Consider the following 22,037-nt stretch of genomic DNA (forward strand, 5'->3'; position numbering starts at 1 on the left):
AGAAGCCTCTGAGCACGTGCAGCCATGTATAGAAACCCCCCAAGCAAGGGGGCCGCTTTGATCAGTGCATCACTTTGATCAAAGCCTTGCTGAAGCAAAGTTCCCCCTTTCAAAAACTCCACACAGCTCTCTCCGCACTCCCTTCGCTTGCAGCTGGAAGAAGAACTCCAGGGCATCTCTAAAGTTGTTGTTTGCAGTTGTATAGATGACTGGGGGAGGGGAAGGCCTCATTGATTAGAATACACGTGATGTATCTTCCATGACTTGCTTGTTCCTTTCACAAATCACAAAGTCTCTTCCCCTTGGAGATTGACATCTGGTAGAAAGCTCTTAATTAGAATAGCGTATCCCTAGGTTGCAGTTGTAGCACTGAATATGCAGTGCGGGGAAGATCCAGAGGACTCAGTTGGCATTACAAGGAAATAGCAAATCTCTGCTATAGTGCAGAACAAAGAAAATCAAGATGGGGATTTGGATTTTGAATGAAAGTTTGTCAGTTCTGCTAGTTGTAAGTATTTCATAATCAAGTTACTGAATCTGATAAATCTGATAATCACTGGTGTTTGGAGGGGAATTCTTGATTTTTTGCTAGATTTTTCAAGTTTTCTATAGTGTATAAGTTATGGTGGCAAAGTGCAGTCCTGTTATTCACCTCCTGGATTTGTAAAATGGAAAAGGGAGGCCACGGAGAAGATGAAGCTGGCTTTTCTGATTTTTTTTTTCACATACCATTTGTGAATTTCTCAACGCACCAAAAAAGACATTTCTAAACCAATGGGCTTAAATAAATACTTGGAATCAACTAGTGAAAACTTTTCTGTTCTAGTTATTGTGGTTGGGGATGAACTTCTACTTGTTCATTGACACATTCTTCTGGTATGAATACGAGGACGCCTACCTCTACACACGTGTTATGTTGGGTGTGAGTACATTTCTTTTGAAATACCTTCTGGATCTTTTACTTAGCTCTCCATCTATTTTGTTATGCCAACCCAATCCCTTCAACTTTCCACCACATCTTTGCTTCTGTATGCACCGATCTCTTTACCTAGACCAGTGTTTCTCAAACTTGGCAACTTTGTTTGTCCAACTCCCCGCCTGCTGGCTGAGGACTTTTGGGAGTCAAAGTCTACACATACCTTAAAGTTGTCAAAGTTGAGAAACAATGGGCTAGACTTAGCAAAATTATTGTCTTAAGGAAATTTGTTTTACAATTATTTCCCTGTATGCATCTGTGGCACTTTTAAGTTTCTAATAGGTCATGCAATGCATCTTATAAGGTATGGAGTGAGGAATAAAAAAAAATATCCATTATCTATAAACTCTTCATTCCCCACCTCACTTCTTAAACAAACCTTCTCTTTTACTTTCTTCCTTTGCTGCAGAGGCCATTTATTCTGTCTTATTTTCTCTGTCCCTAAAGTGATACTTTTAGATCTCCCAACAATATCAGTAAATCTGAGTAGCTGAATCTTTCCACCTTTTCTGCTGGTTGCCCTCTTTCTTTCTTTATTGTATGCCTTATAGCAGTGATGGCGAACCTTTTCAACACTGATTGCCGAAAAGGGAGTGCATGCGCAGCGCCGAGTGCCGAAAAGGGGTTACTTGTCAGGGCTGCGACCAGGAAGAGGAGTTGCCCAGGGGGCATGTGCACACCAGATGAGGTACTTCCAGTTTCTGGCACATGCATGCACTCTGGGCAGCAAGTCTTCTGGTTACTGCATGCACATGCACCGATCAGTTGGCAGGCACACATGCTCATGCCGCACAATGAAAGATCAGCTCTTCTGTTGCACGCACAAAGGCCAGCTGATCATTGCATGCACATGTGCGCCAGAAACCCAGAAGAGGAATGGGCAACACCACACGTGCCAGGCAACATGGCTCAGCTTGCCATTTCGGGCACATGTGCCATAGGTTTGCCATCACGGCCTTAGAGCCTTCTCCAGAGAGCTAGGCCTTCACACAATGTTCCTAAAGTAGGATTATTTGTTTGACCATCATAAGCATCATTTATTACCTTATTTGATATCTCTGAACTTAGTTGCCAGGTAGCAAGATCAGAAATGTGACTGCAAAATATTTTGCTGATACCAAATAATTGGCCAATGTTTTTTAAAAAAAGGTTGCTGTGCTATTTAAATCTGAATGTCTTCATTTCTTTCTTTCACTGTAGACCATATCAATCATTTCATCCAAGGTCAGTTTAGGAATTATACCTTCAGAAATAAACAAAAAGAGATTTGATTGTTTTAGCACGTGAAATTCTTAACTTCACCTAAGTAACAGCTTTGTTCTCTTGTATGTAGTCTGCACTTGCATGGGCAAGAGCTTCTGCTACTTGCCTCAACTTCAACTGCTTGCTGATCCTCCTGCCTGTCAGCAGGAACCTCATCTCCTTCCTACGGGGAAGTTTTGTAAGTAATATCTATGGAGATTCTCAGTCATCAAAGACATAGTTGTCCCAAAGGTGCTTTTTCAAGAGGCAACAGGACTTTCTGGTTTTTCTTTGAAGACATTGTGTTTCTCATCCAACAGCTGTAGAAGCTTCTTGGATGAGAAGTGAAACTTCTTCAAAGAAAAACAAGAAAGTCCAGTTGCCTCTTGGAAAAAGCACCTTTGGGACTTTTGTAAATAATATTTAGTGATGGTGATAGTCCATTTGTTGTCTTTTTAACTCTTATTGCCATAGTTCAACATTTTAGTATACTTTCAGATTGTGTACTAGAAATGCCCCTTCTTCTTCAAGAAGAAGATAATCTGTAAGATTTAGTTGTAAATGAATAACATTGGTAAGTAGATGCTGGTAAGCAAATATATCTGGACCAGGAGCTCAAAAGGTGGCTTTGGACCAATCTTCTCTCTGAGCCCAACCTATCTCACAGAGGAATAATTGTGGGCATAAAATTTAGGACCTCCTATAACCTTTGGCCTTTTAGAGGAAAGTGAAGAATAAATACAATAAATAAAAGTTTATCAAAACACGTTAAATGAAGTTGATGCGTAATACTGGCTTAGTCCAGAGGGCCTTCCCACTAGAGAGATGTTTCAGATGTATCTTTTTTCCCATGGCAAATTCCTATATTCACTAAACAGTGTTTTGATTCATGAAATTGAATCATGAATCATGAAACTACGATAAAGTTCCAAGAGGGAAAAGAATTGCAAAAATTGTGTCTCCCTTCTTTCGTAGTTAACTTTAGATCTCAATTTGTTCCAGGGAAGGAAGAAACTCATGCATTGTTCGGAAGACAAGTCTGGATAGACTTTGATTAACATGGTACATAGTAACTTGCTTGTTGGTGGAATGAAACAAGGAGAAAAAGCTGCGTGAATGCATCTGTTAGATATGATTATTATCACTTTTCATTATGGAAAAGAGCCAATTCACCAGACAAGAGTCACAGGGAAATTATCCATTGTGATTTTTATCTTGTCTGAATTTATTGTTTCATTGTACCTTATAACATTCATAAAATGAAGCCTGAAATAGGATGATCTTGCACAAATGAATAATGACCATGTAGACTTGTTTGCACCATATCTTCAACCTAGTTAACTCTTTTGGTTCACAACAAAAGACTGCTGTGCTAGGATTTAAGGCAATTGTGTAGCAGAAACCTTTCACTATTATCATTCACATAATTCTCTGGAAAAAGCTGTGATCCCTATTTCAAACTGGTTAAACAATGTAATGCAGAAACTGCATATTTGCCAGTTTAATGGAAGTACTAATTATGAAATGGATGAGTTCTGGAAAAAAAATCTGCAACTAGGAAATTATTAAAGATATTTAGAAATAAAATGGACTGCTAAAAAAGTAGAATAGAATAGAATAGAATAGAATAGAATAGAATTTTTTTTATTGGCCAAGTGTGATTGGGCACACAAGGAATTTGTCTTGGTGCATATGCTCTCAGTGTACATAAAAGAAAAGATACGTTCATCAAGGTACAACATTTACAACACAATTGATGATCAATATATCAATATAAATCAAAAGTAGCCTTTTGTAACACAACTGCACAATAAATATATTTGTCTGCCTTGTGATGCAGTAGCAATTCTATATGTCTCTATCTGTGCTTTTTAAAATATATTTTAAAGAAAAACAGCTGTAGCTTATATCAGTTAAATACATGATACAATCTTTTTTTTCCATAATAGAGCGGTTTATAATTTTACCAATATAATTTTAATCAACAAAACTGTTGCTTTTCCAGTATGCAAACAAGTTATATTTTGGGGATGCAACTAAAAGACTAACTTAATATTCAACCTCTTGAATTGCAGGCTCCATTCACATATAATATATAATAAGCTATATATTGGCACCATTTACTAAAGAAGTGAGCCTTGTTAAGCTATGGACTTTCTTCTCTCTTTGTCTTTTTGAAGAGGTTGTATATTTTTGTTTCCATTTTTATCAGCTGATTACCCCCAAAAATGGATAAACTATGATTTATCCACATTTGCAGTTCCTGACCAAGTCAACTTCATATTATGAATTAGGTACTTCACTTAAATAATTGTGTGAACAGAAACTCTATTTTAGATTGAAAAATATCTAATCTCATTCTTTCTCATATATTATGGGAGGGAGGAGAGGAATGAGTATCAGTTATTAAATTCAAGCTCAGAGTCATGTAAATGAAATAAACATGTTTTAAAATACATCTTTGTTTTCATCAAGTGTCGCAGGACAATACTGAGGAGACAACTGGATAAAAACATCACATTTCACAAGATAATTGCCTATGGAGTAGCTGTAAATGCAAGTACGTTAGAAAACATTTTGCCTGCAATATTCATGTTTCTATCCGGATCATACAAATTCAGCATATTAGCTGCATGCTTGAGTAATTCCACGTACCTCCCAATGCTCAATTATTGTGGATCAGTGGAAGTTAACTTTGGAAAAAACTTACACTAAATTGCTATCCTTGGAGTTAGCAAACAGGATTTCCTATGGCAATAACTTTTGTTGTGATGGAAACCATTTCTGAAGTCTCTCCTAGCTTAATGGAGTTGGAATTAATACACTTGCTTTGAAAATGGGAACCCCATACAATCCTTATTACCACCATTATTTACATTTCTATTTCTAACTTTAATTGAAATAGGAATATTTGTGCTTTTTGTATAGTGTACATGTAGATTTTACTTACTTTATTTTCCAGCAGTTTATTGTAAATACAGTACAACAAAGATACCATACCACAGAGACAATGCAAGTATAAAAGAACTTTAAGCCTTTGATCCATCATGTCTAATGTTCTGGTATTATAGCATAGCCAACCAGGTATATTCAGGAAATTCACAAATATAGACAGGAGGACAATAGTCTTCAAAGATTGTTCCCTAACAGCTGGTGTTTAAGCAGCGGTGAAATCCCCCTCCCCCACCGTGCCAAACTGGTAGCACCGGCAGTGGGAGGCTCCGCCCACCCATCAGGACATCATTACATCCCGTTTTTTTACTATCTGTGCATGCACAGAAGGTTCTACGCATGCGGAGAAGAGGTGCGTGCGCACTCCTGCACGCTCCCATCCCCAAACTGGTAGTGAAGGTAAGTGGATTTCACGGCTGTGTTTAAGATATATAGTTACTCCTTGTTTAGCAACTATCTCAGTTAGCAACCATTTGCAAATATGATGGCAAAAAATGGTAACTTTAAAAATCTATTTTCCAACCAATGCATGCATTTACCACCCAATTTCATATCCCTGACAACAATGCATGCTTGAGGGAGAGTAACACTGGCGTAGCTGTATGAGAGAACTGTATCTAAATGAGACAGCAGTGAGTGATCTTTGCTGTCTGTCTGTCTGTCTGACTGACTGACTGTCTCTCTCCCTCCCTCTCTCCTTCTCTCTTTCTCTCATGTTCACTTCATGAGCATCTTGCTTAATGACCTGATTGATAGAACTAAATGAGGAGAGGGTGTCTTAAGAAGGAGTAAATTGTACTGTGTCAAAAAGCCATTGATAAGCCAATCCTCCTTGACTTTGTCCAAAACTTTTTAAAGCCATGTAAATTGGTGGATATCTGCATCTGATGACACCACCCTCTTGTACAAATCATGCAATGTATAAAAAAAAGTCTTTCCTTTGATCAGTTCTGGATCATTTGCATTCAGTTTCAGTTAAAAATGCCTAATTCTAACATTGTAAGAATGTTAAGGGGAAAATATGCTTTCTATCCCCATCTTCTATGCCTGACATGCATTAATTTATCTCCACATTGCCTACCCTTACTCTCTTTGTTCACAGCTCATAAGGAACATTTAAACAATAAGATGAATGTTTCAGTCATTTTACCAAACAGGTGCTGATGTTTCTTGAATCTAATATGGCATAATTCCTGCCAGAATCAATGAGCTGAATTTTTGTTCTTTGTTTTGCTGAAAACCTCAAAAGAGTATGGAATTCAGAATATGCCACAAAGCGATACGATGAGATGCTTCTTTATCATGGACAGCAATTTATCAATTTGCTTTCATCGTATGAATACATTCCTGAAAAATGTGCACACATTTCTTTTTCTTAATTAAGAAGTCATTCCAGGAATAGAAATCCATTAATTTGACTTATTTTAGTTTTCTCATGTAACAAAGTAAAAGTTCACCAAACTACATTGGCTGTGCTTTCCAATTTAAGTTTAAGAGGTTAGGCATTAAAGTTATTCATAAAGTGGGAATACATTTCAGTGTGTGTGTGTGTGTGTGTGTGTGTGTAAGCAAGGACTGTTATATGGAATAAACCATTTATATTTAAAAATCTTGCCTGAGGCATATATCCCAAAGAAATGGAAGAAAGAACCCATGATAGTTACAGAAGGGCGTCTACACCCTTATTTATCCATAATTTTAAATTCAAACTTTTAGAACCCAAATACCCAGGATTGACATGGGTCCCATCAGTAAAAAAATGTCATATTATGGCACCCAGGAGACATGCTGGGTCTTTGGAGAACTATCCCTCCAGATACCACATGGCCATGAATCTAGGAGGGCCTTAAAAACCTGGCTCTTTCTACAACTCCATCCTTTCCATTTTAATAACCAATAAAACTCCCCAAATTATAGCATTCCGACCACTCTAAAACATCATGGACAGGGAAAGGATGTCACCTGAGAGAGAGCAGTAACAGCAGAGCTATCAAAGCACTGCTTCAAAACATAGAAGGGTGGAACTAGAATGTGAAGCTCTAGAATAGGGGTCTCCAACCTTGGCAACTTTAAGACTTGTGGAGTTGAAGTCCACAAGTCTTAAAGTTGACAAAGTTGGAGATCCCTGCTCTAGAAAGTTTCTGGGGAAACAGATTTGAATCTTCTAGCCTTCTATCTATGAGATCCTCCTATTTACAGCAATTTACAAGTACTCCTCAACTTATGACCATAGTTTTGCTTAATGAACATTGCAAAAAAGATTGTCAAATCAGGTCAGACACTTGGGTGACCCATTTTATGACTATCATGACTTACAACCTTGATGGGTAGGTACCATTACAGTCGTAATTCAAGGTCTACCGGTAAATTGACAAGTGATTGATTATACAGGGAATAGTAAAGTGCTTAATTAGAAAGCAACAAACCAGCCTAACTACTATCCAATACCTCCATGTTGTAATTCCTATTCTTTCTCTCTCAAATACTAATTCTATGACAGTTGTATGTGTTTTACTGAGGATAACATAAAGTAATACAAAACAACAGAACTTAACTCTTGTTTCATTCTTTCTTTGCTTACTGAACAGATAGCTAATGACTTGTAATTGCAGTTTATATAAAATATCTCTTATAATAATAAATTATAAACGTAGCTAGACTCAAAAATAATAAATGTATTGGTGAATGTTTTCCCTCCTGGCAAATAATATGCTGAAGCTGGAAAGCAGCAAAGCCAAAGAAATAAACCAATGCCTAGCATGACTATCATGTGTATTTCCTTATATAGACACACATGCACACACAGATACATGTACAAAATCAGGGCAATACCATTTGGAAGAAGAGATGTAATAGAGGCCAGATAGGGATTGACATTAGGAACAGGAAAAATCATGGCGGTAGTTTGCATTGCAAGGATAAATGAATAAGGCTTCCATTCAGCAATAACAAATAAATCTATGTGTTGTCTCTTAGTCAAGGAAAGGAAACTTTATCAGATGTACTGATTGACTATGGTAGGAAGATAGTCCCTCCTAAACTGATGTATGGCTTGTTCCAATAATACACGTCATAATCTTTACTTTCTAAAACCTATTTTTATAGCTATTCACATCATTGCACATTTGGTCAATATAGAACAATTTCATCTCAGCCATTCGAAACAAGCAGGAGACTTGAGGAAGAAACTGTCTGACATTGGCGGGAGCCCAAATGAAAGCTACCTGAACCCCATCAGAAGCTACGACACAGTAGGTTGGTTTTGGTGTTAGTCTTGTGGTTGGTTAGCTTTCATTCATCAGAGAGTTGACACAATCCAACTCACAGCCTAAATTAACAGAAATGTTGGGAGCATAGAAATGAAAAAGAATACGTAAAAAGGGGAATCAAGTAAGGCTCATTTTGCAGGGATATAGTAATCAGTAATGCATAAGAATATCAAAATAAAAGACTTTGAATTGCCCGCTGATATTAATTGTTGATAATTTCTATTCCATATTCTCTTGAAACCCATGACGACATATCTTTGATTTGAGATGGGGAAGGGGAGAGAGATGATGATACCATGACAGTCTTCATGTTCAGCAATCATTTGTCATTGTTCTAAAACCAGTACAAATGTACAAGTTATTATTGCCAATAAAGTAATTTAGACTGTCATCCAAAATTCACTTACCAGTGAGTAAGTTCCAATGGGCAGCCACACTTTTTAAGCAATTAAATATTCATTCATATTAACTACAAGATTTGTCCTCATTGTAATTGCTGTGAAAATAGATTGTGTTTAAGACAGATGAATCCAATCACTATACAGCATAGTTAAAGCAACTTTGATGAAATTCTGCAAATGCTACAGAAAGACATACTTCCTTCTGGCATATTCTATATTCTTCCTTCTGGAGGAATATAGAATCATATATATTACGCCGTATTCCTTTAATTGATAATGCTATGCTTTCCCCATCTTTAGTGTCTGCTACATTAAATCTTGTTCAAATCATGTCTTTCCTTCAGAATACCCAAGTAGAGTATAATAGGAACTGCTAAGACAGTCTTGCTTCCTCTTACCATTTCACAAAAATACGGGAATTTCACCCCTTGTTACTGATAGATTTTTAGTATCAAATAGAAAATAGGTTTTAATATTAATGCCCCAGGTCTGATCTTAAAAAAATTAAATTAAATTAATATTTTTATTACACTATTAATCCAATATTCCTATAAACCATTTTCCCCTTAGAATACATTAGCTGAAATCCTAAGAAGCATAGCTGGAGTGACTGGACTCCTAATCACTATGTCGCTAATTCTGATAATGACCTCATCTACTGAAGCCATCAGAAGATCCTTCTATGAGGTGTTCTGGTATACCCATCACCTATTCATTGTTTTCTTCACTGGCCTGGTAGTTCATGGTATGGGGTAAGTATATATACATATATATAATAGTCACACAGCAAAATATTTTGGATGTCCAAATTATGAGATGACCAACTGGGAGTTATAGACTAGTTCTGAGATCAAACCTCAACGTAAGCCAGGAGAGCCACCAATCAATCTCAGCTCTCTTTTCTTCTGAAACTAATCTACGTTATTATACATTATATATGATGTCTGGTGTCAGCTTTGATGTGCCTAGCCACCATCAAATAACATGGTGGCTGGACTCCATCAAAACTGACACCAACCAGAGCATAGAAAATCTCAAAGAAGTAGTGCAAGATTGGAAGAAGTGGAGAGACTTCACTGGTACATAGAATTGCCAAGAGTCGGACACAACTGCATGGATAAAATCATCATCATCTAGGATGTCTACTATAGCATAATCTAATATTATCAAACGGAAAAGCCCTATTAGAAAGGCTGGGATTTTTATATAGACCTGAATCAAATGTTCCTGATGTTTTAAACAATAGAAAGGCTTTTTGACCACAGCAAAAGTGACATTTAAATATAAAATACTATTTAACTGTGTTATTTTTTTTCTAGTCATCTTATCCGTGGTCAAACCAATCAGAGTCTGTTGGTTCACAATGTGAGTTACTGTAAAGATCACTACTGGGAGTGGGAAAGATCAGCACAGTGTCCTCTGCCCCAGTTTTCGGGTAACGGCCCTTCGGTAAGAATTGCAATTATATTGTGAATACCTTGTCATTAATGTAGTCTACAGACTTGTAGAGATGCTCCTAACCATATGAAAAGAACTACATAGCTGAGAGGTGTTACGTGACTCTCTAGAACAGGGGTCTCCAACCGTGGCAACTTTAAGACTTGTGGACTTCAACTCCCAGAGTTCCTCAGCCAGCTTGGCTAGCTGAAGAACTCTGGGAGTTGAAATCCACAAGACTTAAAGTTGCCAAGGTTGGAGACCCCCTACTCCAGAACATAGAATAATAGAGTTGGAAGGGGCCCTGCTACAGGTCTTCTTGTCCATGGCAGGAAATCATATACCAATCCAAAACATCTTTTCTCCTTCTGATCAGAACTGCATGCATCTGCATGCATCTAGAACTGCATGCATCTAGCACACACACTAATACGCACAAATCCCACTAGAACACTTTGAACTTCATCTTCAAAAGATGAGATAGCAACCACATGAAAAACGAAGAGAGCCAAAGGTTACCCAAAGGGAGTAACCTCACGTAACCCAAAGGATGATAATCCATATGGTGGTCCCACTTCCACGATTTACAACTTGAGCAGGAAAATCAGCTGCAGAATTTGGTATTCAAGGACAGGTAGCAAAAAATTAGATTTTGAATCCTACAGATTATCTGCCAGCCTGATGCCTTTAAATGAGACATTGTGGCTCTGCCCTAGAAATGATTGCATTCATCTCCCGCTTGCAAATATGATTCTGGCTGCATACTGTCTATATCTTCCAACGCTTTATACGAAAGTAATGAACTGCGACTCTCTTTTATCAATGCCCATTAGGATGATTTGATATATGAAACAGCTGGTAAACTTATCAAACACGGAAAGCATAATGCTGACACAAGCAGTCTGAACTGGCATTTAAATAGTTTTCATCACCATCTGAGTCATATTTTTTTTTTCCCAAAGTGGGATGTGCTGCAGTTAAGATCCAAAACTGAAAAGGTGGTGGTCATGTATGCTGATTCTGTTAGTGCCTCCCAATAGAAGTTATGCCTTCTCCTGGGCTTGCACTGAAACAAATAAATGAATTAAAGTATCAACAGAATGCACCAAGGTGCTTCAGAGAAGGTAGTAGCATACTGTGGGCACCACTAGCTTGGTGAGTTAGGATTTCTTTTAAATAGAAAAATGTATTATCCATCAGTTCTGCAGTTTTATTGTTACAAAAAAGAAAGGTCGTTTTTTTCTCCTTTACTTTTAGTTACTGAAATAATCAGATTAACTGCAGCCTCCTGGGACCCCTAAAGATCTGGAATTACAATTAAACTGTTGCAGATATTCCTTTAGTTCACTTTAACTGGACAACACAAATGGGAATCTATAAAGATACACATTAAAAGTAAGACAGTAACGTGATTTGAGTTTTACCAAATTACAATTGTCGGTTTCCAGGCAAATAGGTAGCATGAAATCTAAGATAAATATCCATACCCTTAAAAAGATCCTTGGTTCACTGCAATGAATTGGGAAATTCAGTGTCGGCAAAAGAGTGGAATCAAATGTTTCTTTATTTGGAATTGTAAACTGTTGTTTCCTCACTATCATTTAAAAGATAGATGAAACAGGGTTATTATCCTGTAGCAAACTTTTCTGCTAGTTATATTAAACTTCTTGGAGTAGTAAAGCTTGTCTCTTCCTCAGTCTTCCTCAGTCTACCTGGGATCATTTAATGCCATTATCGATGACTTGCCACCCTAGCAAAAGACATGTGTCCTAAATATAATGAATATCACTTTGAACATTCAACAGGGCATTAAAGGCTAATCATTTCCTACAAATAGACATATTAAAGGTTGCACTTTCCAGAGCAGCTCACTAAGGATCAAAAGAACCAATCTGAAAGACCATGGCTGAATGGTCAGGGAGGATATAAAATACTTTAAAATCCTTCGCAGTGATTTTTATGTCTGGACACTATAAACAAAAAGGAGAAAAATGATCTTATTATTCCCCCTTTTCTTTATCAAGTCATTAGGACAAAAATTTGTCTTCTATCAGTAACATCTTCCACCAATGGACAATTTCTCCATCATGGTAGGCGCAGGACAACAGTGATTAACAGTCCTCCTATCTAGAAGACAGAGGTGGGTTTCAGCAGATTCTGACCAGTTCTGGAGAACCAGTAGCAGAAATTTTAAGTAATTCGGAGAACCGGTAGTAAAAATTCTGACTGGCCCCGTCCCCATCTATTCTCTGCCTCCCAAGTCCCAGCTGATCGGGAGGAAATGGGGATTTTGCAGTAACCTTTCCCTGGAGTGGGGTGGGAACGGAGATTTTACAATATCCTTTCCATGCCACACCCACCAAGCCATGCCACGCCCACCAAGGAACACACACAGAACCAGTACTAAAAAATTTTGAAACCCACCACTGCTAGAAGACATTCAAAAAGGAGCATCCTTGGGAATTCAAAGGAGCGGATGTAATTTTGCATCCTCCAGAGTCTGCATTCACTCAGTAGAATGTGTTAGAAACCACATTCCAACGAACAGCAGGTGTGGTCAGAGCCACAAATTTGTGGAGCCGAAAGTAATCCATTACTCTGTGACTTTGCTTAATTTTGCAGTGGGGAGAAGGATAGTTAAGTTTGCCTTCCTCAACTTCTTAAATTTTCTTTTTTTTTTTTATTCCTGTGCCTATATTGCTGGTTGCCAGCCAACAAGATAGCAAGCTGGATGCCTGCCCAGTGATAAGCAAAACTCAGGCAGAATTTTTTTACCGATATCTTAAGATAGCAATTGTAAACATAATCAAAAGACCTGGCACGGGTCAAGATCAGAAATCCAAACAACGTGACAAAACCAAAAGATAAGGCCCAAAGGTGCTTTTTTCAAGAGGCAACTGGACTTTCTGTTTTTTTCTTTGAAGACGTTTCTCATCCAAGAAGCTTCTTCAGCTCTGACTGGATGGTGGGAAATGGAAGGTTTTATATGCTATCTATCTCCAATCTACAACACAGTCCTTTCAATGGTTCCAAGAAGGCTCCACACCAATTTGCCTCAGTGACCCTGTGTCATCAGGGTCACTCAGGTGACCCTGATGACACAGATAAACCTCAGGTGACCTTAACGACCCGCTAAAAGAATGCAAATGACCAGCTTTCTGCAAGGACTATAAATCCTTACATTCTCCACCATCCAGTCAGAGCTGAAGAAGCTTTTTGGATGAGAAGTGAAATGTCTTCAAAGAAAAGACAGAAAGTCCAGTTGCCTCCTGAAAAAAGCACCTTTGGGACAACCTGGATGACTGAGAATCTCCATAGACAAAGGACAAGACAAGAGAAAGAGTGGAAAGGAATCTAGAATACAGGTAGTCCTCGACTTACAATAGTTCATTTAGTGACCATTCAAAGTTAGAATGGAACTGAAAAAAAGTGACTTATGACCATTTTTCACCTTTGTAGCATCCCCATGATCATGTGATCAAAATTCAGAAGCTTGGCAACTGCTTCATACTTAGGACTGTTGCTGTTTCCCAAGGTCATGCAATCATCTTTTGCAACCTATTGACTAGCAAAATCAATGGGGAAGCCAGATTCATTTAAAAACTGTGTTCTTGGAGTTTTCTCCCCAGGAGTGAGGCCAATAAATCAGCCACCCTGAGCCTCCACTAGTACACAAAACTGTGGGAGTTCACTCAACATTGGCTCTTCTGCAGGGTTATTTCTTGGCAGGTGTCATCAATCTACAGAGCTCCACTTTTGTTGTTGTTGAATCATTACACATCTCTGCTTAGGACTGGGTGGCTAAACTTCAGAGTCTGAGAGACTGTCAATGGGTATAGACAAGACATCCTGAGGACTTTCTGGAACTGGCTCAAGAGTGGAGTTATGGGGTTCACTGTTACTACTGATCCCTAGATGCTTCTAACTCCACTTCTTACCCATCCTCTGCATGATGGGATATATTTAACTGGGCCATTACAACATGAGCACGATTTCAAACTAATGAATGGTCCTACTCTGGGAAAAGTCTGGAGATCCCATCTGAAAGGACCAGAGATCTTCATTTGAATCATCTGCCAAAGGTTCTGCCCTCCTGCTATTATGGGATTCATGTTTAGAATCTGTGGTGCCATTTTAAATAGCCTAGTTCAGGAACAAGCAGCTTACAGCACTCAATATATTGCCAAACAATGCTTCTGAGCATTGCTCACTATTGGCCATGTTTCCAAGAACAATTATTTTTTAACAAGCACCTGGTTTTGTATCAACTTACCTTCTTTTTCTCAATCCAGAGAGTCATCAAATCAATAATGTCTGTGCCCATTATGGCCAAGGGTTTGCTTTTCCTCAATTGATTCTGATTCTTCCATGTATTGCGCTCACATACCCAGAGAGTGGAATCTGGGATTAGCAGAAATGAAGTACCCACAGTGGTTTGCACTGCTTCTCTTGAGGGAAGTGGACTTGAGTTGCATAGGGGAGCAGGCGTCCACGTAGCTCACACAGCCTTGGGATGCCTGTTGAGTGGCACCAATCTATTGCCACTAAATTGGGTAAGAAAAAGTTAACAAACTGTTAGTGTGAAGCAGACGCAACTGTATAAACTATTCTGCATAACCTGTGTGGTGAAAACTGGAAATAGTTTGTGCTAGAGCAAAGCTACATTAGGATGCCACTGTTCAATTTTCAGTATCATTAATGAAAATGTTCATCGAAAATTATTATTAACTAATTCTGTGACAATGCTATGGTTTGGAAAGCCAATATTAATATTAGGGAAAGGGAAATGAAAAATACCGAAAAGGATACATTGACTTTTTGGTAATATGTAACAGATGTAATCAATTTTATTTTATATAATTATTTTGATTAATTAAACAAGTCCACTCTATTAAACTTAGAGCTAGTAGCTTTCTATTAATTGAACAGAATATTAAGGGATATTAAGGGATATTAATATTCTGTAATTTATTAATACTATTAATAAATATTAATAATAAAAATGTAGAAGTGAAAAGTAATCCCTTTATTTTTTTTATCTGAATAGAAAAATCTGAATTATGAAGGAACAGAAAAATGAGTAAATAATGGCAGTTTATAAATGATTAATCTAGTTTTGTTTCATTTTTGATACAGACTAGAATAATTCTGTTTAGAGTTCAGTTGTACAGTGTTATATTTCTTTCTGTTCATATGTACATTAAAAGTAAATTTAAATCTATTTTCTTTGGTGTAATTGGGTTGCAATTTGGAGAAATTAGATTTTCCATATTTTTTGCAGTCTAAAAATGCTACTCTAAGCCTTTTTGTAAACATTAATAGGAAATGCTTAAAATGAATAGGCATGCTTGCACATCTAAAAAAAATCTTTTTTAAAAAAACCTGCACATTCTATTATATCTAATTATCTAAAGCTGTTGTACTTTGAACTGAACAGAATTACCCGCTGATATATATAGTCAGCTAAGTAGCTTTGATCAATAGGATGATCAGTATATATAACCATGAAGCTGCCATATCTGGAGATCTTAGCAACTTAATGTCATAGATTGGCTGAGTATAATCACTGACAATAAAACAGCCTAATCAATTAAATAAAAATAGATTATTTCAGTGTAACAGGACTTGCTTAGGTCAATTTCTGACTGATGATAAATTATACTACAAAACTCTGCTGATTTCTCAGTAGAAACACAGAGAAAAAAAAGTTTTCCTTCCTTACACTCGTTATGCCCATTTCAGAAATGCATATGTGGGTTGAAGAGAACTTATGGAGAATATAGGTTTTAAATAACCAAACAAAAGGGGATATATTAGAATAGCTGTCGAGGCTCTTTGCTAAAGCAAAGCCAATGCTGACACCTGTTCTGTAAGTTTCCCCTTAAAATATTTTCCCCACCCCAACATCCTAAGCAAAGAACTAAAATGGACTGCCCTGAAGCAAAGCTACATCAAGAACATTGTGCCCAAATAAAATAACACACTGGAACACACCAGTCTTGTACTGTGGAACGTTGCTTTCCTTGTGGTTTATGGTCAAGTCAACATAGGAGGGTCCATTGAGGCCCATCAATGGACGTGGCTTGTCTACAAGCAAACACTTTGCAGAAAGCTTTCTCACACCTGAAATTATCTATGCATGTTGGTGAGTTTGTAATTCCTATTGTAGAGTATGTGCATGAGCAACTTTTGACCCCAGGGCAGTATGCAGTCCTTGGCTATACAAAATGTTTTGACGAGGTCTCACTCATCATCTTCAGGCTGGCGTTTTCAGCTTCATGCTTCTGTGAAAAAAACTACGAATGAATATATATATATATATATATATATTCGTAGGTTTTCACAGGTATAGGTATGTAGGCCTTGGCATATTCAGGTCTTTTCCCGAGCCATCAAAATAGAGAAACACCTCCACAACATGAACAAACGGGATGACACCTCCCGCCTACCAGATATCTGGAAACTGGCCTTAGTCAACAAACGAGTCCTAGCCACAAAAATTGACACCGGATCCAGGATAACACACAATGCCACCACTGATAATCCTCACCAGATTCATATCCAAACCCATCCCACAGACGAAACACAACCACCATCCAGAAGCCAGACCATGCTGGCACCACTGGCTGCTGTGCCCCCCTCTGATCCCCACACAAAGCAAGCTGACACACGCCAGGAACACATGAGAGGACCTCGGACTCGGAGCCAGGCCAGGGCCCGGGATGCTGCATCACAGCCATCTGCTTAAGACATCACATCACAGAACTCCAGAGGCCAAAACACCAAAGCTCAGGAACAAAAGACTAGGACCACACCCACACAGGATACTACGAGGCAGCCGACCAATCTGCAAACACCCACTCCATCTACCAATCAAGATGCAACCACACAGCCAACCAACCGTCTCACAGCAACACTCCCCACCTCCCCACCAGTATTTATAGAGAGACAGCAGCTCCAACCACGCTTTGCTCACAGAAGCACAAAGCCAAAAGCACCAGCCTGAAGATGATGAGTGAGACCTTGTCGAAACATCGCCAAGATACTCTCAAGCTTAACGGGAAAAGACCCAAATATGCCAAGACTTACATATACATATACGTATACATACACATACATACATACACACACACACACACACACACACACACACACACACACACACACACACACACACACACACATATATATATATATATATATATATATATATTCGTAGGTTTTCACAGGTATAGGTATGTAGGCCTTGGCATATTCAGGTCTTTTCGAGCCATCAAAATAGAGAAACACCTCCACAACATGAACAAACGGGATGACACCTCCGCCTACCAGATATCTGAAACTGGCCTTAGTCAACAAACGAGTCCCAGCCACAAAATTGACACCGGATCCAGGATAACACACAATGCCACCACCAATCATCCTCACCAGATTCAAACCCAAACCCACACTGATCATGAAGCACGACCAAGGACCAGAAGCCAGACCATGCTGGCACCACTGGCTGCTGTGCCCCTCTGATCCCCACACAGCATGAACAAACGGGATGACACCTCCGCCTACCAGATATCTGGAAACTGGCCTTAGTCAACAAACGAGTCCTAGCCACAAAAATTGACACCGGATCCAGGATAACACACAATGCCACCACCGATCATCCTCACCAGATTCATATCCAAACCCATCCCACAGACGAAACACAACCACCATCCAGAAGCCAGACCATGCTGGCACCACTGGCTGCTGTGCCCCCCTCTGATCCCCACACAAAGCAAGCTGACACACGCCAGGAACACATGAGAGGACCTCGGACTCGGAGCCAGGCCAGGGCCCGGGATGCTGCATCACAGCCATCTGCTTAAGACATCACATCACAGAACTCCAGAGGCCAAAACACCAAAGCTCAGGAACAAAAGACTAGGACCACACCCACACAGGATACTACGAGGCAGCCGACCAATCTGCAAACACCCACTCCATCTACCAATCAAGATGCAACCACACAGCCAACCAACTCTCTCACAGCAACACTCCCCACCTCCCCACCAGTATTTATAGAGAGACAGCAGCTCCGACCACGCTTTGCTCACAGAAGCACAAAGCCAAAAGCACTAGCCTGAAGATGATGAGTGAGACCTTGTCGAAACAACGCCAAGATACTCTCAACCTTAACGGGAAAAGACCCAAATATGCCAAGACTTACATATACATATACGTATACATACACATACATTCATACATACATACATATATATATATATATATATATATATATATATATATATATATATATATATATATATATATTCGTAGGTTTTCACAGGTATAGGTATGTAGGCCTTGGCATATTCAGGTCTTTTCGAGCCATCAAAATAGAGAACCCCCACAACATGAACAAACGGGATGACACCTCCCGCCTACTAGACATTTGGAAACTGGCCTTAGTCAACAAATGAGTCCCAGCCACAAAAATTGACACCAGATAACACACAACACCACCACTGATCATTCTCACCAGATTCAAACTCAAACCCATCCCACAGATGAAACACAACCACCATCCAGAAGCCAGACCATACTGGCACCACTGGCTGCTGCGCCCCCCTCTGATCTCCACACAAAGCAAGCTGACACACGCCAGGAACACATGATAGGACCTCGGACTCGGAGCCAGGCCAGGGCCCAGGATGCTGCATCACAGCCATTTGCTCAAGACATCACATCACAGAACTCCAGAGGCCACAACACCAAAGCTCAGGAACAAAAGACCAGGACCACACCCACACAGAATGCTGTGAGGCAGCCGACCAATCTGCAAACACCACTCCATCTACCAATCAAGATGCAACCACACAGCCAACCAACCCGCTCACAGCAACACTCCCCACCTCCCCACCAGTATTTATAGAGAGACGGCAGCTCCGACCACGCTTTGCTCCTAGAAGCACAAAGCTGTAAACACCAGCCTGAAGATGACGAGTGAGACTTCGTTGAAATATCGCCAAGATACTCTCAAGCTTAACGGGAAAAGACCCAAATATGCCAAGACTTACATATACATATACGTATACATACACATACATACATACACACACACACACACACACACACACACACACACACACACACACACACACACACACACACACACACACATATATATATATAAATATATATATATATATATTGACTTTAAAAGACCAGAACTATCGCCAAAACTGAACACTTTAACAACAGAATAATCAGAGAAGCCATCGAGATAGAAAACGCCCACACAGCATGAACAAACGAGATGATACCTCCGCCTACCAGCCATTTGGAAACCTGCCCTTATTGACAAACGTGTCCCTAACACGAGGAATGACACCAGACCCACACTCACGAGGTCCACACAGGATGTCACCACCACACATCCACCCAGAAAGCAGACCCAAACCCACACTGATCAGGAAGCACGACCAAGGACCAGAAGCCAGACCGCAGCTGCAACATTAGCCATTTCAAACCCTCCAATCCATACATGCAGCAGACTGACACCCACTATGAAGATGTAGCACGACCACAAAGCCAAAAGCACCAGCCTGAAGATGATGAGTGAGACCTTGTCGAAACATCGCCAAGATACTCTCAAGCTTAACGGAAAAGACCCAAATATGCCAAGACTTACATATACATATACATATACATACACATACATACATACATACACATATATACACATACATACACACATACATACATACACATACATACATACACATATACACATATACACATACATACATACACATACATAGACACACATTCACACACAGACACACATATATATATACACACACACACACACACACACACACATACATACATACATCATACATACATACATATACACACACACACACACACACACACATACATACATACATCATACATACATACATACACATACACATACACACACACACACATATATATATACACACACACATATATATATATATATATATATATTGACTTTAAAAGACCAGAACTATCGCCAAAACTGAACACTTTAACAACAGAATAATCAGAGAAGCCATCGAGATAGAAAACGCCCACACAGCATGAACAAACGAGATGATACCTCCGCCTACCAGCCATTTGGAAACCTGCCCTTATTGACAAACGTGTCCCTAACACGAGGAATGACACCAGACCCACACTCACGAGGTCCACACAGGATACTACGAGGCAGCCGACCAATCTGCAAACACCCACTCCATCTACCAATCAAGATGCAACCACACAGCCAACCAACTCTCTCACAGCAACACTCCCCACCTCCCCACCAGTATTTATAGAGAGACAGCAGCTCCAACCACGCTTTGCTCACAGAAGCACAAAGCCAAAAGCACCAGCCTGAAGATGATGAGTGAGACCTTGTCGAAACATCGCCAAGATACTCTCAAGCTTAACGGGAAAAGACCCAAATATGCCAAGACTTACATATACATATACGTATACATACACATACATACATACACACACACATATATATATATTGACTTTAAAAGACCAGAACTATCGCCAAAACTGAACACTTTAACAACAGAATAATCAGAGAAGCCATCGAGATAGAAAACGCCCACACAGCATGAACAAACGAGATGATACCTCCGCCTACCAGCCATTTGGAAACCTGCCCTTATTGACAAACGAGTCCCTAACACGAGGAATGACACCAGACCCACACTCACGAGGTCCACACAGGATGTCACCACCACATCCACCCAGAAAGCAGACCCAAACCCACACTGATCAGGAAGCACGACCAAGGACCAGAAGCCAGACCGCAGCTGCAACATTAGCCATTTCAAACCCTCCAATCCATACATGCAGCAGACTGACACCCACTATGAAGATGTAGCACCACCACGAACACGAAGCCAAACAACAGCAGTGCAGCTCACCAGCTCAAATCCCCTGCAGCACAGATTAGACTGAGCACAACCAAGCCCCCACCAACACAGGACACACCCCAGCCAATCAGAGCACAGAAAACCCCAGCCAATCAGAGCACAGCCAAACTCCCACCCAATCAGTTCAAACCCCCACTAGCAGTTAAAAGGAAGAAACAGCTGCGATCACACATTGCTCCCAGAAGCACGAAGCTGAAGCCTGAAGATGACGAATGAGACTTCGTCGAAACGTCGCCAAGACACTTCCAATTTTACACGGGAGAAAACTCGAACAACCAAAGACCTACATACAAACACCCGTGAAAACCTCAGAAAACAAATATATATATATATATATATATATATACACACACACACACACACACACACACACACACACACACACACACATCAATATCATATGAACAGTAAAGCATCTGGGTGTCATTCATTTAAATACAAATAATAATAATAATAATATTTGTTACATTAATCATACTTATGTAATTGTGGTGTTATTATACATATTTGTAATAGAGTATGTTCCTTCATTGTTTAGTTGTTCTGTGTTTTGTGCGCCATTCTAATAATAATTACATTATTTAAAAGTACATAGTGATACCATCTTTCAACTTCTAATCTTTACATCTAGCTATTATTTTTAGTATATTATATAAAAATATGTATAATAATATTCCCCCATGATCTTATTTCTGTCTCTATTCCAGCTCTCAAAGCCAATCTTATATTAAACAGCATTCCCTTTCTAACCATCATCTCTTGCCTGCTTTAGTATTTCAATTTTTATTCGTTTTTTGTCTTG

General features: G+C 39.3%; 1 protein-coding gene across 1 annotated transcript in view; it reads left to right on the plus strand.

The window, feature by feature from the left end:
- The first annotated feature begins 369 nt into the window (after nt 1-369).
- Nucleotides 370-22,037, plus strand: part of NOX3 (NADPH oxidase 3) — a 37,633-nt gene continuing 15,965 nt past the window's right edge. The window contains exons 1-7 of the mRNA XM_058163832.1: nt 370-508; nt 827-922; nt 2,310-2,417; nt 4,694-4,778; nt 8,276-8,421; nt 9,411-9,592; nt 10,160-10,289. Coding sequence (XP_058019815.1) covers nt 464-508; nt 827-922; nt 2,310-2,417; nt 4,694-4,778; nt 8,276-8,421; nt 9,411-9,592; nt 10,160-10,289 — 792 coding nt within the window. The 5' untranslated portion in view covers nt 370-463. The remainder of the gene's footprint in view (nt 509-826; nt 923-2,309; nt 2,418-4,693; nt 4,779-8,275; nt 8,422-9,410; nt 9,593-10,159; nt 10,290-22,037) is intronic.

The sequence above is a fragment of the Ahaetulla prasina genome, chromosome 1 (assembly GCF_028640845.1).
Source record: "Ahaetulla prasina isolate Xishuangbanna chromosome 1, ASM2864084v1, whole genome shotgun sequence".
NCBI classification, from domain to species: Eukaryota; Metazoa; Chordata; class Lepidosauria; order Squamata; family Colubridae; genus Ahaetulla; species Ahaetulla prasina.